Source organism: Notamacropus eugenii, chromosome 1, assembly GCF_028372415.1.
Source record: "Notamacropus eugenii isolate mMacEug1 chromosome 1, mMacEug1.pri_v2, whole genome shotgun sequence".
Classification (NCBI taxonomy): domain Eukaryota; kingdom Metazoa; phylum Chordata; class Mammalia; order Diprotodontia; family Macropodidae; genus Notamacropus; species Notamacropus eugenii.
Genome location: NC_092872.1, coordinates 413,077,106 through 413,096,083, shown reverse-complemented (window position 1 = coordinate 413,096,083; position 18,978 = coordinate 413,077,106). Strand labels below are relative to the sequence as shown.

Sequence of the window (18,978 nt, the reverse complement as noted above, 5' to 3'; positions counted from 1 at the left end):
TGAAAGTAAGATTACTGGAGCTTGTCTTGTTTACAGTAATTAAACCAAGGGTGGGAATTTCTTTTTGTTTAATCAAAAGAGGCTGTCTATTCATCTTTGGCCAACAACAGGGGAATGCTTAGAGAGAGTGGTTAAAGAGGAAGTGACTGGTTTCAGAAAGCCATTTTCTCTAAGGAGAGCATTACTATTGTTCAGTTTGGTAAACTTATTAAAAAAAGATCTAAACTAAAATTAAGTTCCTTTGTTTTACTTTGTTCTAAAATTCTGTCTTTTGTTTGATTACTATGAAATGTGAATTAAAACTGCCTGGGTGAAGATACAGAAACTTTTAAAACACAATCACAAAACAGTCTTTTTAGACAAATAAAGCAAATCTAAATAATTGGAGAACTATTCATTACTGTTGGGCCAATATAATAAAAATAACAATAGTATTTAAATTCATTTACTAATTCAGTGCCATACCAATAAAACTACCAGACTAATTTACAGAGCTAGAAAAAAAATTACAGAATTTATCTGGAGGAGCAACAAATTAAGACTATCAGGGAATAGATGAAAAAAAGGTGCCTATAAGTACCTGATTTCAAACTATAACTACAAAGACATAACTATCAAAACAATTCGGTATTGGGTAAGAAATAAAAAGGTTGCCCACTGGCACAGATTAAGCACACAACATACATAAGCAAATGAGCACAGTAACCTAATGTTTGGTAAACCCAAAGATCTTTGTTATTGGGGCAAGAACATACTATATACTATATGACAAAAACTGCTGGGAAAATTGGAAATTAGTCTGGCAGAAACCAGGCTTATACCAATATCGCACAAAGTATACCAAGAAGCTGAAAAAAAGCATGTAATTTAGACATGATAAATCAAAAGAAGAAATCAGCTGTTGGATCTATGGATACAAGAAGAGTTCATGATCAAACAAGAATTAGAGAGGGTCACAAGAGATAAAAAGAACAGTTTTGATTACATAAAATTAAATTTTTTTTCTGTACAAACAAAACCAATGCAGCTAAAATTAGAAGATAAGCAGGAAGTTGGAGAAAAAAGATCTTTGCAGAAAACTTCTCTGATAAAGATCTCATTTCTAAGATATATATGGCACTAAATCAAATTTACAAGAAAAAGAGCCGTTCTCAAAGTAAAAGTCCAAGAATATAAATAAGCAGCTTTCTGAGGAATAAATCCAAGCTATCACTAGACATATGAAAAAATACTCCAAATCATTGTTAGAGAAATGTAAATTAAAATTTTGAGATACATCTCACATGCATCAGATTGGCTTGAGACGACAAAAAGGGGAAATGACAAATGCTAGAAGGAATGTGGTAAAATGGGTTCTTTACTGCACTGTTGGCAGAACTGTGAACTAGTCCAACTATTCTGTAAAACAATTTGGAAATAGGCCCAAAAATCTATTAAACTCTGCATACTCTCTGATCTAGAAAATCCACTACCCCCCAAGAAATCAAAGAAAGAGGGAAAGGATCCCATGTATAAAAATACCTATAGCAGCTCTTTTTGTACTGGTGAAGAAGTGAAAACTGTAGGGATTCCCATCAAATAGGAAATGGCTAAGTAAGTTATGGAATATGAATGTGATGAACTGCCATTTGACTATATGACTATGTGTCTCCCATCTCATACTGTAATTGCTTCCAACCGTGTCTACAACTTCCTAGGGTGGTGTTCTCTACTCAAAGTTGTATATCCTCCAACTTGGTTATAACCCTTTACCATCCCCAGAGATCTAAATTCCTGTAGATCATTATCCAAACCCCATTTCTTACCTCCCAACAACCAACTCCTATTCCCATCCCCCTCAATCCTCCCATCTCCAAATTTCAACCTAGCTTCACCCAGCCCTTTCCTCTGTGCCCCCTGGAGTGCCTATTACATAAGCAACAAACTTTCCTTTATCTTAAATCTTTTCCTTTCTCACTCCTTCTGCCTACTAGCTCTTACTGAAAGCTGGCTCCCTGCCAATGATACAGCCTGAATAGCTCCATTCCAGTAATGGTTGCACCTTTGCTCATACGTTGTGGTTCACTGGTGAAGGCAGGGGATTTCATTGGAATACTCTTTCCTCCCTATTGCCACTTCCAGGTTCTCTCCCTTCTTCTATCTAGCCTCTCTTCCTTTGAGTTTCACGCTATTTACATTCATCATCCAATCAAAATCCTATAGTCATCTACAGACCCCCAGGTCACTCGTCTTTCCTTGCCTCTCTCCCTCCCTCAAGGAGTTTGGTACCTGGCCCACCATTTTTCTCTCCTTCCTAAGTCCTGCCTTCAGATAGTAGGGGACTTCAACATACATATTGTCTCTCAAATATCCTATCCAAATGAGTTTTTCTACCTAACTCACTTCCCATGAGCTATTCCCTTACCCCACCTTCAGCCACACACACACAGGTATCTTTGATCACAAATGTATCACCTCTACATTTAAGAATCCTAAAATAAAAAACAAAAACAAAAAAAGAATTCTAAAGTTTCTTTATCCAACCGTAATCTATTGGCTTTTTACTTCTCTATCTTCCCTTACAAAACTCTGCTGCTCTGTACCATGAAATCCCTTGACCCCTCAATTTTCTCCCAGGCTATCTCCCTATTTCCCCATCTTTTCTCCACATCTTGACCCCCTGGTGAAACCAGTCCAACACTATACTGTCTTCCTCTCTTGAACCCTCCTAGCTCTCTTGTATCACCAACTATACTCAGTCAAACTTCAGCTTTGGATCACTCCTATTATTAGTTGCCTTCATTCCCACACATATGCTGTGAATAAAGATGGAGAAACCACACAACTGCTCTGACTAGATCCACCACAAATTAATGTCACTACCTGAACTGGGCCCTTCCTGCTGCTAGGCAGTATCCTTTTATCTACTCACTCTCCACAGCAGCTATTCTAAACCTTTTTATTCCTCCTCAAACCTCCCATGGCTCCCCCTCTTCCCAATCTCTCAGCTGAGACTCTAGCCTCACAATTTATGAAAAAATTGAAGTCATTCCATTTGAACTCTTCTCCCCTCTTTCTTATCTCTCATCATTCAGAAGCCTTTTGCCATTAACTCTTTTTTCACTCCCGTCTCACATGTCAAAGTGGCCTTATTCCTTATCAAAACAAACTCCTCTACTTGTTCAAGTAATCCGTCATCCCCACTCTTTCATTTATTTTCTCTCTCTCTCATCTCCTAATGCCTATAAATATGTCCATGTCTCACCCACCCTGAAAAAACTTTCACTTGATCATCCTAAATATCTATAGATCTCTCTCCCCATATATATATATATATATATATATATATATATATATATATATACACACACACACATATATATATATATATATATATATATATAAAATATATCTATCTCATTCTATATTTCTTCTGCCATCTATGATAGGTGCTTCCACTTCCTCTCCTCCCACTCTCTTCTTAACTCCCTACAATCTGGCTTCCAACCTCATCATTCTACTGAAACTACTGTCTCTAAAATTACTAATGATCTTCTTAGTTACGGAATTCAGTCTTTTTCTCCATCCTCATGCTCCTTAATGTCTCTACAACTTCTCACACTCTCTTCCTGGATACTCTCTATCCTGGATCTCCTCTTACCTATTTGAGTGCTCTTTCTCTGTCTCTTTTGCTGGATCTTTCTCCAGATCAGGCCCTGGATTCTACCCTGGGATCTTTTTTCTTCTCTTTCTATACTTACTTCACGTGATGGTCTCCTCAGTTCCCAAGGATTTAATCACTATCACTATACTGATAATTCTCAAATCTATCATCTTCCTAGTCCCTCCCTCAGGCTCAAAATCTAGGAGTCATTCTGAATTCTTCATTACTTCTCACTCCACTATCAATCAAGCTGTTGTCAAAGCCAGATTTCACCTTTGCAACACCTTTTTTATACACCCTCTTCTCTCTTCTAAAGATGTTGCCATCATTCTAGTACAGCCTATCATCACCTTATGCCTACAGTATTGTAAAAGCAGAATGTTCTTTCTCCTTTGTTTCAACTACTGACCTTCTCGGCTTCCTTTAACACCCAACTAAAATCACACCTTTTGTTGGAAGCCTTCCCCAATTCCTCCTAATTCTAGTGGATTCCCTCTGTTAATTATTTTCTTTTTATCCTATATGGCTTGCTTTGTTTATATTTGTTTGCATGTTGTCTCCATCATTACATTGCAAGTTCCTTCAGGCAGATTGTCTTTTGTCCCTTTTTGAATCCCCAGCATTTAGCACAGTGCCTGGCATATAGTAAGGATTGAATAAATGTTTACTGATTACTAATTGAAATATTATTATGCTTTGAGAAACAATGAAGGGAATGGTTTTAGAAAAATTCAGGAAGACTTATGTGAACTTATAAACAAAATGAAGAGAGCAGAACCAGGAGAACAATTTATGCAATAACAGCCACAATAACTCTGATCAAGACACCAACCAACCACAATTCCAAAGGACTCATGCTATCCACCTCCAGATAGAAGATTTAGAGTGACAACTGAAGCATATATTCTTCTTTCTTGGAAAGTTTTGTTTGAACATGGACAATGTGGGAATGTCTTTTGCATAAGTACACATACTTGCAATGGGTTGTGTTTTTCTGGTCTTTTGAGTGAGTAGAGGAAGGATATGGGATGGGGGAGTGGAGAGAATTTAGGGTTGAAAATAAAACAAAAATGGAAGGACCCATCATTTGGTGAATGGCTGAACAAGTTGTGGTATATGAATGTAACAGAATACTACTGTGCTATAAGAAATGATGAGCAGGTAGACTTCAAAAAAATTTGGCAAGACTTATGTGAACTGATAGTGAATGAGGGGAGCAGAACCAGGAGAACACTGTACTCAGTAATAGCCACACTGTGAGATGACTAACTTTGATAGACTAGGCTCTTCTCAGCAATGCAAGGATGCAAGGTTCTAAAGACAACTCCAAAATGTTCATCCAGAGAAAGAATTACACAGGCTGAATGCAGACTGAAGAATACTAATTGCTCTCTCTTTTTTATTTCTTTGGTTTCTTTTTTCTCATGGTTCATACCACCGGTTATAATTCTTCTTTACAACATGACTAATGGGAAAATGTTTAATATGAATATATGTGTAGAGCCAATATGCATGCCATCTTGGAGAGGGAGGAGGGAAGGGAAGGGGAGACAATTTAACACTCAAAAGCTTATGGAGCTAAATGTAAACTAAAAATAAATACATAAACTAAACCTAGGACTTTAAAAATTATTACCATTTCTTGCCTTATTGTGGAGTTTATTGAGTAGATGGGTGATGTGGTTAGATCTGTGGTTTAGGAAAATCACTTTAGTGGCTGAATGGAGGATGAACTGGAGCAGAGAATGAATTGAGGAAGATAGACCCACCAGGTGATGAGGACCTGCACTAGTTGTGGCAGCGTCAAAGGAGAGAAAGGGGTGTACCTGAGAAATGTTGCAAAACAAGCCTTGGCAACAGTTTAAATATGGGAGTGAGAGACAGTGAGGAATCTGGGATGATTCCTAAGTTGTGAGTCTGAGGAACTGGGACTACTCCCTACAGTAACATGAAATGTAGGAGAAGTAAGTTTAGAGGAAAAGATAATGAGTTCTGTTTTGGACATAATGATTTTAAGATGTCTATTGAACTATCCAGTAGTATGAGTAATGACAGGCACTATATCAAGCTTCACAGGCCCAGAGGCTTGTGTTGGTCAGAAGACAAGACTATGTAAGTGAGGACATGCTTATCACTAAAGGATCGCACTCTAGTAGATGAATTTTTTCAGTCACAGGAACTGATGAAACCATCTAAGATGTGAAGGGAGTATCAACATTGATACAATGTTTCTGATATATTATATTAGTATTACAAACAAGAGTATAAAGGTTTCTTACCCGTCGCCGCCTCTCTTCTGCCATTTTCTGTTGCTGTACTTCTTCCTCCTTTTGTCGCTTCCTCTCACGCTCCTCTTGCTTTTTCCTTTCTTTCTCCTGGTCAGCCCGGAGGGAGGCCAAGTAGGCTTCATCTTGTTGCTGCCTCAGCACCTGGGTCTGGTTTCTCTCTTCCCTGCAGATATACCAAAAGGCATTCAATCAATCAATGAACAAGTACTCCATTAGTGCCCACTATGGCCTAAGTGCTGCGGGTAGGAGCAAAGACAATAAAGCAATCTCAACCTCCAAGGAGCTTGCATTTTAACAGAGAGCCAACAAGTGTACATGTGTGTTTCTGTGTGATACACATGCATATACAACATAAATGTAAAGTGAATAAACAGAAAATAGTTGAGCAAAAGGTGGTTTGAGAAGCAGGGCAGTAGTGGCGGGTGAGGGGACAAGAACAAGGTGTACAAGATGTTTGCTCTGCATCTAAGGAAGTGAGGGGTACTATGAGATAGGAGGTGAGGAGAAATCTACATTCAAGGCATAGGAGACACTCATATAGAGCAAAAGAAGAGTAATCTTACTAAGAATACTTTTTCAAAGCATTTTTAAAAGAATATTTCATGCCACCATATAAATCATAAAAACTGAAATATGGCTGAACACCAATCAACAAAAAAAATTTTTTTTACATGTCTCCTATGCCAAACACTATGCAAGGCACTGGGAATATAAAGTCAAAAAAGAAATAGTTCCTGCTCTGAAGAAGCATACAGTCTCTAAGGAGAAATAACATATATAGCATGTATATATGTAAATATGCATAAAAGAGATAAAGTATGAAGTGCTCAATATTTATGTCTCTACATAAATAGCAGGGAGGTAGCAGGGTTTTTAATAGTACTCAAGTACTTCAACAGTAAGCAAGTAGCCAACATCTGCCATACACTTATGTGGTCCAAAAGGATACTTATAATAGCTGGTCCACATGGGGTTAACTAGTACCTCTCCAAGCGTTCGGAAACCAGGTATGTCTGGTTTGCATCCATGATGAATGTCAGTTGGTTAATGAGATCATCAGGCTGAATGAGACCTTCTAACCGACCGACCACAGTCATTCTCCGATCTTTCAACATGATCATAGCTAGGAATGGATATGTATTTTCTCGCAAAGCTTGGGACACTGGAGGAGATCAAAGAGAACAGGATATAATTTTCAAAGCACTGACACAAGTAATATCATTTAATCCTCACAACACTGTGAGACAGGCAGGGTAGAATTTATTTTACAGATGAGGAAACTGAGGCTCAGACAACTTCAGTCATTTGCTCAAAGTCACATGGCTACTGGAGCTGAAGTTAGAACTTGGGTATAATCAGGACCACTTTAAAATAAACGAGCCAGCAAATAATTAACTTCGAAGTACGGCATTCCATCCAAGTTCTTAAATGAACTTTGCTCCTGCTCCCATATATTACAACCTGAAGTAGACTCTTGGTGAAAACTCTTTGCCTGGTTCTCCTCAAGAGTAGTGATGATACCACTGTTTAATTAATGACGGTGATTTTTGCTCAATTAAGAAAAAAGTCTAACAGATTAGAAAGCAATGGTTTCTCTGTTCATGTAGATCCTGATAAGTCAGTATTCTTGGCAGGGATCTAGATATGTATAAATATTTAAACTTCAGAACTAAGCAGCTAATTGGCTAGAAGAGCAGTATTCAGGCTCTAGGTTCTGTTTAGTGAGTGAAAGAGCTTTAAATAAAAAAAAAATACTATAAAATGTCTTTCCTCCAAAGATCATCTTTCATTATTCATATTTCATTATAAGAAATGGACTCTGAATAATAAAACTATTTCCACATCATGGCTGATGGCTCTATGACAGTACTCTGGTAATTCAATTACAACAAACCCTTTACAACAACCAATTCTCTAGAACAAAGACTCTCTCTCATTACTCACTATAAAAAATACTCTTACACCTCAGTGATTTTGAATTTTGAACATATTCCTATCTATGATCTCATTTTATTCTCACAACAATCACGGGAGCTAAATGGGAAAGGTATCATGCCCTATTTGATGGATGAGAAATCTAAGGCACAAGACCTAAGGCACAAGAAGTTTGAGTGAACTGCTTAAAGTCACATACATAGCAAATGGCAGAACCAGAACTAGAGCCCAGATCGACAGACTTCCATATCTATATGCTTTCTACATGACAATACTGTGTCTGATCACGTACTTTGACTTGGCAGCACCATTCAAAGTATCTGACTGCTGCATCACTAACAATGGACCATAGGTACCTCCTTGTCAGCTTGCACCCACTCTTCTATCTCCATTTGCACTAAATTTGTTCATAGGGTATGAAGAACATAAGCGCTCCTTAATGTTTGGTGTTGAACGGAATTCCAGGTACAGGCAACATCACAAACTGCATCATTGATTCAACCTATGGGACAAGTTGGTCAGTATTTGAATAGTTATTTACATTTTCTGGAGTAGTGATTTGTTCAATGTTGAGAACTCTAGATGAGGAAACTACCTCTACTAATGCAGATCAGCACCTTCCCTCCAACTTAATGTCTTAGAGAACTGCCTAGACCACTAAGAGGTTAACTAATTTGCCCAGGATGACTCAGCCAGTACATGTGAGAGGTAGAATTTGAACTGCCTTTTTGAAATGTAATTACAGAAGAGATTTCATAAGAAAGTTGATCCATTGTGGTAGCACACTCCACTTTTTCTCTCTTTATAATTACATAGTATCAGTAAATTAGTTCAATGTTCTCATGAAATCTCTTCTGTTACATCATCTTATACTGAACCCCTGGCCCAGAGGTTGAATCAGTGAAACAACAATGCAGGAAAAAAATACTGTTAAAAATTCTATTAAGAAACTAATTCTGCTTGCTCAGGGTAATTACCACCACTGTTTAGCAATGGAGCAGTTTTGCTTTCACTGGGCATTACTATAATTCCAAAAGAATCTCTCTGTGACAATAAGCACAGTATCTTGCATACAGCAGGTTCTTAATAAATGGCTGTTGGATGAAAGAATAAGTCAGAAAAAAAATTATTCCATCTCTCCATTCATTTTAACTTGCACTACTAAAAACAGATAAAGGTGTAACACTTCTGAACTCTATAGGACAGTGAAATTTTCCAACTGCCAAATGTTTTATTTTATGGGATCCTGTAGTATCAGCACCTTTAAGAACAGTCAACTGCCATTATTCTCTTTAAACAAAGAGGAAAACGTTTCCTTGACACCAGTCTGAGCAGAAATTAGCAAACATTATCAAAACTGACCTGTCTTACTAGTGGAAAACAAGTACTGATTATCAAATACTATGAAAAAGCCATAAAATTATTTTACAGCACCATGATTTGATGCCTGCATAATAATAAATATCCTAATATTGTCTTAGTTTGAAATACCAAAATCACAACTTCTGAAAATATATCAATGTGGTCAACTCTATCTACTTCCATTCCAGGTAACAGTACCTTGTGCCTCTCCACTGCTAACTTTTCCTTATCAGAGCATCTGCTGATTTTCATTGTTCTTTTCCTTTCTCCTTTTTAAATCTGCATTTCTATATTCTGTTACTTTTTCCATACTTCTCAAGTTTTCTATGAACACCAAAAACTAATCATTATACTCTTCTCCTTTACTGACAAGGTGACCAAACAACTACAGAATACTGGATGCAATTCTTTGGCTCTTCTCAGCTGTAATTTTTGTTGTTGGATGCTCAGGGGCTCCTCTGTCCCTAAAGAAGTGTAACAGTCTTTGAATCATCAAGATTTTATGATAAGAAGAATTTCAACCATATTTGTTCATTTGGTTTAAAAAGAAAAAATTTTATGGACTGATTTAGTGACATGGTTTTTTACTCAGCTCTTAGAGATCCAGCCTTGTTCTCCTGGGCCTTACGAAGCCACAAAAAAGCCAATATACATAGGATTTGTTAAGTAATTAAGAAACCAGAACTATGAGATCAGAAAATAAGAAAACTAGACTATAAAGATCATATTAAATGCACTGGTGGTAGACCATGTTCACAGAAGGAATCGCCTAAAAGTAACTTAATTTTTCTTCAACCCTTTAAACCCTAAGATGAGTTCTAAGAAGATCCCAAACTAAGCATCCCTGTTGTAAGTATCCCTAATGAATATGACCTCAAGATATTCAGGCTACTTTAAAACACAATATACTGTTAAGAGTAACTGGTGAAGAGACTAAAATCTTCTGTGATAGTTCACTTAGACTAAGGACAAGCTGATAACTACAATTTTATGCTGGGGGAAACAAAAAGAAAAAAGGCTCCATCAATAATATAGGATTTGTGATGTTACTTCCTCTTCACTATCTATTCATGATAATACCAAAGGAAGATATGTGATAAGTTCCATGAAACAAATGAGACAAAGCAACAGGCACAACTTACCCCTGTATCCTTCAGGTTTGTTTGTGGAACATGCCCAAAAGAGCATCCTATTGTTTATAAGCGAAATGACATCAGGTGAACAAAGAGTATTGCTGTTGGGAGGGAAGACACAAATATGAGAATACCATGTTGATTACAAACATAAACTAAGGGAACAGAAAATAGATGAGAAAGAAATCTTTTTACTTACCGACAAAAATCATCAGAATCTTGATGATCATCACCATGAAGATAAACCAACAGAAATCGAAGTTCTCGCTTGGCATCATTTAGTGCCTTTGTGAAACAGAGAACAACTAATTACATATGGTACAGTACATGTATCCTTAACAAAGTTTACAGGAAATATGAATAACGGAATAAAAACAGGCAATTAAAAAAATCATCTAAAATGGGTGATCTACCTTTATAATCCTTAAAAAATATCTCCACCAAAAACACACTTCTACTTCTCATGCTCTGCTGCTTCCTGAATTGTTAACGTTCCTCAGTGAGAAAAGCCACCAAGTTTTAAAATTACACCAAGAACACAAAAGCAAAGAGAGGCTAATAGTTTTCAAAAAGTGCAGTCAACAAACACCTATTATGTGCAAAGCACTGTGCTAAATGCTGGGGATACAAAAAAAGGCGAAAACATTCCCTGCCCTCTTGAAGTTCACATCTTAATTCAAAGAAGGGAGGTGAGGAGGGGAGATGGTTAAGGAAAGACAACATACAAACAAGATATATACACACACACACACACACACACACACATATAAGATATATGAGATTTTTTTAAAAGCCATGTCAGCTACTCCTCAACATCTGGTGCACTCTTATTATGAGGCATTACTGATATTGCTGGCTATAGGGAAGAAAAAAATTATTCTCTGGCCACATAAAAAACATGGTAAGTACTGTATTGTATTCTACCTCTGTTCCATTCTTACAAACAAAACAAAACTCTTCAATGCACAACCCAAGAAGCTCCCCCAGTGAGGATATACTCTGGGATACACTGAAGACATTAAGCAGCAGAGACTCAGTTGCTTGAGGGCAGGGACCATATTATACTTTTTTGTAACTCCTACAGTTCCCAAAAAAGTTCCAGGCATATAAATGACTGGCATTTACATACTTGTTAAATGCTATAAAGAGAAAAAGTAGAAGTATCATCAAGAATGATAATGGTAGCAGCAAATAGTTAAAGTGTAAGAGAAATGTGGAGCATGAGGAGGAAACAGAAAAAGAAGGTATCTTCCCTCTCCAGATATTCAGGCTACAGGAATCATGAAGTAACCTTTCTTCCTCTCAGAGTGGTGGCTCTCTACTCCTTTCCAGATGTACTAGGAATATGATCTTACTTAGCTTGATTTTTATATCAAGCTGGAAGGAACATTAAAGAACATCTAGTTCAGCTCCTTCATTTTATAGATGAGGAAACTGAGGCTCAATTAGGTAAAGTGAATTTTCTATGGTTAGAAAGCTATTAAGTAGAAGTACTGGGATTTGAACTCTAATCTTTTCACTTCAAATCTAAAGATCTACTACAGCAATAAATCAATAAGCATCTGTTAAGCACACCGTATGAGCCAAGCATTGGAAATACAATAACAGAGGAGAGAAGAGGGGAAGCCAGGGAAGGGGAGGGGAGGAGAGGACAGAAGCACTTTGGCAACTATACTGGAATATGAATTATGGATTAGAGTGGATTAGAGGCAGGGAGGTCAATTAGGAATATTTTGCAACAGTCCAGACAGGAGGTAATGAAGATCGGAACTAAAAGCAGTGGTTGAGTCTGAAAGAAAGTGTTGGATGCTAGATATGTTATATAAGTAGAAAAGAAAAGATTTGGCAGCTGGTTGGATATGTGACAAAAGGCAGTACAGTACAGGATTGAGGAAGGGGGCAGGGTGCAAGTTAGGGAAGAATAATTGACCTTGTGTCTCAGCCCCTGTGCTACCCCTACTCTGACTTGTATTAAGGTTGATTCTTGAGTTATTTCAATGCATAAAGATGTTTTACCTTGACAGAATTCTGTCACATATCTACAATGTAATGGTGGTGACTAGTTTTTCTTGCTGGGGAACCTAGATTTCTTAAATATTCATGTAACTAATTAAGGGATGCCTGGAGTACGTGATGTAAGTCACACTCAAACTGAAATGTAAATTTTCCCCTGAGGAAGCACTTCAAGGGGGGGGGGGGGGGGGGGGGGGGGGGAGGGAGGGAGAAGCTCTGCAGTTTTCTTCCAAAGATGAATTCACATCAGTAAAGTATCTTTTGTATTATCTTTCCCACTAACCTGGCTGTATGTTCCCTGGTAGAAGACAGGATGTGTCCTCCCATATTTCTCTTCAAATATGTGCATAAATGAAACAATGTCCCCAACAGGGTCAGTTACCCGACTTCGAGGATCAGGACGTATAAAACGAAGCGCAAACCTAGGGAGAAAGGACATATGTCACATAGATTCCACTTACTTAACTTTGTATGATATAGACAGCTTAAGCAAAAAGACATTAATTATCAACCAATCCACACAGAGTCATTCAGTAGGGCCTGCAACCATAACATCTGCTTGGTGGTCAGTGTAAATTTCCCCGTCCCTTAAAAGAAGCAAATTCTAACACTAGTCTACTTGTACACTGAAAAATAAGAATCCCAGGGGCAAACATAATGGTAGGAATAAGACAGTTTATAAGAACTGGTAAGGAAAAGGAAGAAGAGACAAAGCAGTGCTGGGCTAGGAGAACAAGAAATGTGCTCATTTCCGTTTACCCCACTCTTTTCCCAATAATTCCTTTTCTTCTTGTTTCTGAAAGTTTTCAGTGTACATACACATGCACAATGTATATGTATGAAGGTAAACATACATATTATTCAATTCAATCAAATAACTGTTTCAAATTTCAAATCACTAGTATCAACCTCCAATTGTGGCTTTCAATTACTCCTTGGTTTTTTTCCTTATAGGAGCAAAAAATTATCTTTGATACCACACAGAAGAAGAGGAAATAACAAGAGGGACAACTAGTCCTATCTATGTAGCACTTTTAAAATTTCCTTACAACAATCCTAGGAAATGGTCAGTGTGAGTTTATCATCTCTCCTTTAGAGCAGAAGCAACCTAGGCCAAGAAAGGTAAAGTCATCTGCCCAAGGCCATATAGCTGATGAGTCACAGAGTTGAAACTAGTCTGTCATGTGACTTTAAATCCACACTGCTTTCTACTGAACCACACTGTTTTGGTGGCAGTTCCTTTCTAAAAGATCAGACCCTAGAAGGCATGTGTACCTACAACTTTTTAAAAAATTTCAATAGACACTCTATATACAAAATCTGAGACATCAATGCAAAGGGACAGAAAAGTCAGTATGTCACATAAAAATCCAAAAATTGTTTGGATAATCAATCATATTAAAATTGGTAACATTCATCATGCAAATTTCTACAAAGCAGAATATTTAAGAATGATAAAACTTTCCTAATAATGGAAATAATTAACACAATCTTTTTGGTCACTTGTCAAAGAGGTTGTAAAAACAATTCCTGCTTAGTGATGGGTTAGACCAGAGCCCCCTCCACCTCAGAGTCTATGATAAATAGATAAACTCACATTATTTTTCAATCAACTAAAAAGTGATAGGATCTGCTGACTTCCTGGTGAGAAAAAAATAACCAAAAACAAGGATGGCAGCAAGCAAGTTTGAGAACATTATTGCCAAGGGAGACAGCATAAAGCCAAAAAGCATACAGATGAGGAGTCAAGAGGACAAGGCTCCAGCCTTGGCACAGCCCACAATTAGCCTATGTGACCTTGAACAAAAGAAATTCCTCTCTTGTGGCATCAGATTCTTCTTCTACAAAATAAGAAGCTAACTAGGCTGACATTTTCTGGTTGAAGGCCCTGCTCAGCTTAGATAATCTGTTCACTGTGACTTACCGACTGACTGATAAACTATGCTACCTTCAACCTCAGGTAGCAGAGTTATTCTCACTTCAGTGAGAAAGCTTATTTGCGCTGCACTAAGTTCAGGTACCATCTGCACTTCTAGTTTCCCTTACTGTGTATTTATGACATAATTGAGGGTATGGGCAAGAGACATAAGAAGTAGCTCAGGGAGTATGGTGGTCTAGGAGGAGTACAACAGAACTATCAAATGAGGTAGGTGAATATAGTCAGATGAGCTGTTGGAAGGGTTTGGGAGTAAGAGCAGAAGAATTAGGAAAAAGTGCAAAAACAGGGAATCAGAGAAACTGAAGAATATAAAAGAAACATATAAAAATATAAAAGGTTAGGTAGAATGGGGAGTGATTTAGGTAACTGAGGGAAATGGGAAAATGCAGATAAAGCTAGTTGTTCTTTAAAAACTATATGCAAAATCAATTTAAACAATTTCTCTAATAATATATAATAATTTCAGACATGCACTAGAAAACACTTTTGCATACTGTTAAGAAGAGTGCCCAAATAAAGCACTGAATTATATGACAAACAAAATATAAAAATTCTATGGAGTCCACATTGACTATATACAATCAGTATATACCTTAAATAAATATATATTTATTTTATATATATTTACTTATATATATATTTATTTGTATTATATTACATAAACCTATTTATAGAACTCTCTAATTTACCACTGTATCAATATGTAACTACAAAGTACTCACCTAAATATATCAAGTATTGTGTAATAGGTAAATCGGAATGGAAGCATAATCAAGTAATAACCCCATCCTAGCAATCCCTGAAATGAAAAAATTTTTAAAGAATAAATATACACTGAATTTTTAAAAAATCAACTTTACAAGTACAATATGGGGGAGGTATGACTAGACAGTAGATTATCTGAAAGAGATTTAGGGGTTTCACTGGACTAAATAGCTAAATATATATCCACAAAACACTATTTTATATTTGTACCATATTTGTGAAAGATGAAGCATAGTAGAAGGCTGGTCTTAGAGTCAGGACATAGATTCAAATGTATGGCCCCCCCCAGTCATGTGATCCTAGCTAGGTAAATCATTTAACTACTCAATGGCCCAGCAAACTCTTAAGACTGAGTGGTACAACACTGAGAGATTCCCAATGGTAGAGAGTTTTCTTACCAAGAGTTCCCTATACCAATGAAATCACAAGTCTGGACCAAAACCCCCTATATTTATACATAGGTTTTAAGTTCCTTGAGGACCAGGGCTCTTCTGTTTCTGCTTTTGTACTGGCAATTAGAAGTGAATGCAATCTTAGGCTGTACTAAAAGCAGCAGCGTCCAAAGTGAAAGTAACAGGATATCCTGCTGGATTCTGTCCTGGTCAGAACACATCTGGAAGAGTGTGCTCAGTTCTAGATATCACATTTTAGAAAGGACTTTAATAGGTTAGAGAGCATCCTGAGGAAAGTGACTAGGATGGGGAAGAGCCTTAAAATCATGTCACACAAAGATCATTTGCCGAAAGTGCAGATGTCTAACCCTGAAAGAGATTTGCTCTAATATTCTAACATAGGAAGGTCAAATAGTTGCCTTCAAGTGTGCTGTCACATAGAAGACGGATTGGGCTGGTCCCGGATGGCTCTAGGTAACAGAACTAGGAGAGACAGAGAGAGGCTTATTATATGGAAAAACTTTGAAATCCTTAGAGTAGAATGGGCTGCCTTGAGACACAGGGCCCTCTCCTTTACTAAAGATCTTCAAGCAAAGGCTAGATGCCCACCTGTTGAATATGTGGTAAAAAGGGTTTACTACTTAGGTACAAATTGGTCTAGATCATCTGATGAGGAGTCTTCTAATTCTATGATTCCGGGGGACCTCTCCTAACCTTCAGTACAGAAGTGTTGACTCAATACAATTATTTCCACTCCTTGTTCTTTTACATTATTTCTAACTTTTAGCTACATTGATCCCTGTTTTCTCCCTCCTCAATAAAAGTTCATTTTTGTCTTCCTTTAGTATTCTTGCCCTTGAATGTGATTTCCTGTTCTTATCTGCCTTTTCCTTTATCTATGTGCTCTAATTCAAAGGCAATACAATCTATTGGGGATGGTGCTAATCCTGGAATCAAAGAGACCCAGATTTGTCCAGAACATGACAAAGCAGCCAAAATAATTTAATGCAATGAGTACAGCTAGTCCTGGGGTCAGGTAGATCTGAGTTCCAGCCTTCTGACTGACAGATATTGATTGACTATGAGACCCTAGGCAACCTCACATCGCCACAGACAACTCTGTAGAACTAGAAATCACAAAGTAGGTAGCAATCTTCTTTAGCAGAAAGAATTTCCTCACTAGTAATTCTCTATATTGTTGAAACTACATGTACAGACCTCTCTCCCTTTAGGACTTTTTCCCTTTCATCCCCCCTTCCCCCAAATTAAAGAAACTTTAGGCATACGTCAGTAGAAGCAGATTTCAGATGAGGGAAGTAGGAGTCCTACAGTCCTCTACCCTGGTCAGATGCCTAGAACACTGTGTTCAGTTTTATGTAGGTTATCACATTTAAAGGGAGACATTAACAAACTAAAACATGTCTAGACAACCATGAGGGCAAGAACACTTGAAATTTATCATATGATGAATGGCTGAAGGAACTAGGTACATTTATGGTAGAATAACAGAACCTCAAAGTTGGAAGGGATCTCAAAGGTAATCTAGTTCAATTCCTATTTGAAGCATGAATCCTCTTTAAACTGTGCAAACTAACTAGAATCTGTGATAAAGGCCTCATTTCTAAAATATATAGAGAACTCAGTCAAATGTACAAAAATACAAGTCATTCCCCAGTTCATAAATGGTCAAAGAATATGAACAGGCAGCTTTCAGAGAAAGAAATTAAAGTTATCTATAGTCATATGAAAAAATGCTCTAAATCACTACTGATTAGAGATGCAAATCAAAACAACTCTGAGATACCACATCACACCTATCAGATTGGCTAACATGACAAAACAGGATGATGATAAATGTTGGAGATGTGGGAGAGTTGGAACACTAATTCATTGTTGGTGGAGCTGTGAGCTGATCCAGCCACTCTGGAGAGCAATTTGCAACTCTGTCCAAAGGGCTACAAAAATGTGCATACCCTTCTAACCAGCAATACCGTTTCTAGGACTGTATCCCAAAGAGATCATAAAAATGGGAAAGGGTCCCACATGTACAAAAATATTTATAGCAGCACTATATTCCAGCACTCTTTGTGCTGGAAATCAAGGGGATATCCATCAACAGGGGAATGGCTGAATAAATTGTGGTATATGAATGTAATGGAATACTATTGTGCTGTAAGAAATGATGAACAGGAAGACTTCAGAGAGGCCTGGAAAGACTTATATGAACTGATGCTGAGCGAAAGGAGCAGAACCAGCAACATATACACAGCAACAACCACAGTGTGTGAGGATTTTTTCTGGTAGACTTAGAACTTCATTGCAATGCAAGGACTTAAAAAATTCCCAATGGTCTCTTAAGGCAAAATGCCTTCCACATCCAGAAAAAGAGCTATGGAATTCGATCACAGAATGTAGATCATTCTATTTTGTATTACGCTTTGGTTTGTTTTATGATTTCTCCCATTCATTTTAATTCTTCTCTGCAACATGACTAAGGTGAAAATGTATTTAATAGGAATGTATGTGTAGAACCTATATAAAACTGCATGCCATCTCAGGGAGGGAGGAAGGAGGTAGGGAGAAAGGAGGGGGGAAGGAGCAGGAAGAAGGGGAAAAAAATCTAAGATATATGGAACTGATTGTAGAACACTGAAAACAAAATAAAAAAAAATAAAGTGTGCAAACTAGTGGTTATCTGACATTAAGCAACACGCTGTGGATTAGTCAAAAGACTTGGATTCAAATCCTGATTCTGCTATTTACTACCTTAATGGCATTAGGAAATTCACTTAACTGCTTGATCTTCCTCTGTAAAATGAGATGGTTGGATTCTTATCTGTACTGCCCCTTCAATTCTATATTTCACAACAACTCCTAACAACCTTCAGTCATGGGAAACTTGTGACTACCTATGGCAACACTATTATATTTTTGAGAAGTGCCAGGAGCAGAACAGAGGTCTGTACACAATGTTAGTCAATCTAATGAAAGCCCTTGATACTATCAGTTGTGAGGGCTTGTGAAAAATTTTGGCAAAATCTGGTTGCACAGAAAAGTTCATCAGCATTGTGTATCAGTTTAATGACAGTATGCTTACCCAGGTTCTGGATAACGGACAATGTTCTTGAGCTGTGTCAGTTACCAGCAGAGTAAAGTAGGGCTATATGCCTACTCCCATGCTTTTTAGCATGATGCCTTCAATGAAGACAAAAGCTGCATCAAAGTCAGTTACCACACTAACGGTAAATTATTCAACCTGGAAAGACTACAAGCCAAGACTAAAGCAGAGGGAGAGTTAGTACATGACTTTGTTTGTGGATGATTGTGCACTCAGCACAACCTCTGTGGTGAGGCTGATATGCAACAAAGTGTGTATGGATCGATTCTCTGATGCCTGTGCTAATTTCAGCCTAATAATCAACAAAAATAAAACAAATTTTCTGCCAGCCAGTACCATACCCTCCATATGTGTTATATCAAATGATTACAGCAAATGGAGAAATTTTGA

At 37.4% G+C, this 18,978-nt stretch overlaps 1 protein-coding gene across 4 annotated transcripts in view; it reads right to left on the bottom strand.

Moving 5' to 3' along the window:
* FAF2 (Fas associated factor family member 2) overlaps nucleotides 1-18,978 on the bottom strand; it is a 95,108-nt gene that overhangs the window by 17,622 nt on the left and 58,508 nt on the right. For all 4 annotated transcript variants that reach the window (XM_072631088.1, XM_072631089.1, XM_072631090.1 and 1 more), the window contains exons 4-9: nucleotides 15,036-15,112; nucleotides 12,658-12,796; nucleotides 10,561-10,646; nucleotides 10,371-10,462; nucleotides 6,916-7,093; nucleotides 5,923-6,094 (exon numbers count right to left, since the gene is read on the bottom strand). In XM_072631088.1, the coding sequence (XP_072487189.1) occupies nucleotides 5,923-6,094; nucleotides 6,916-7,093; nucleotides 10,371-10,462; nucleotides 10,561-10,646; nucleotides 12,658-12,796; nucleotides 15,036-15,112 (744 nt within the window). The remainder of the gene's footprint in view (nucleotides 1-5,922; nucleotides 6,095-6,915; nucleotides 7,094-10,370; nucleotides 10,463-10,560; nucleotides 10,647-12,657; nucleotides 12,797-15,035; nucleotides 15,113-18,978) is intronic.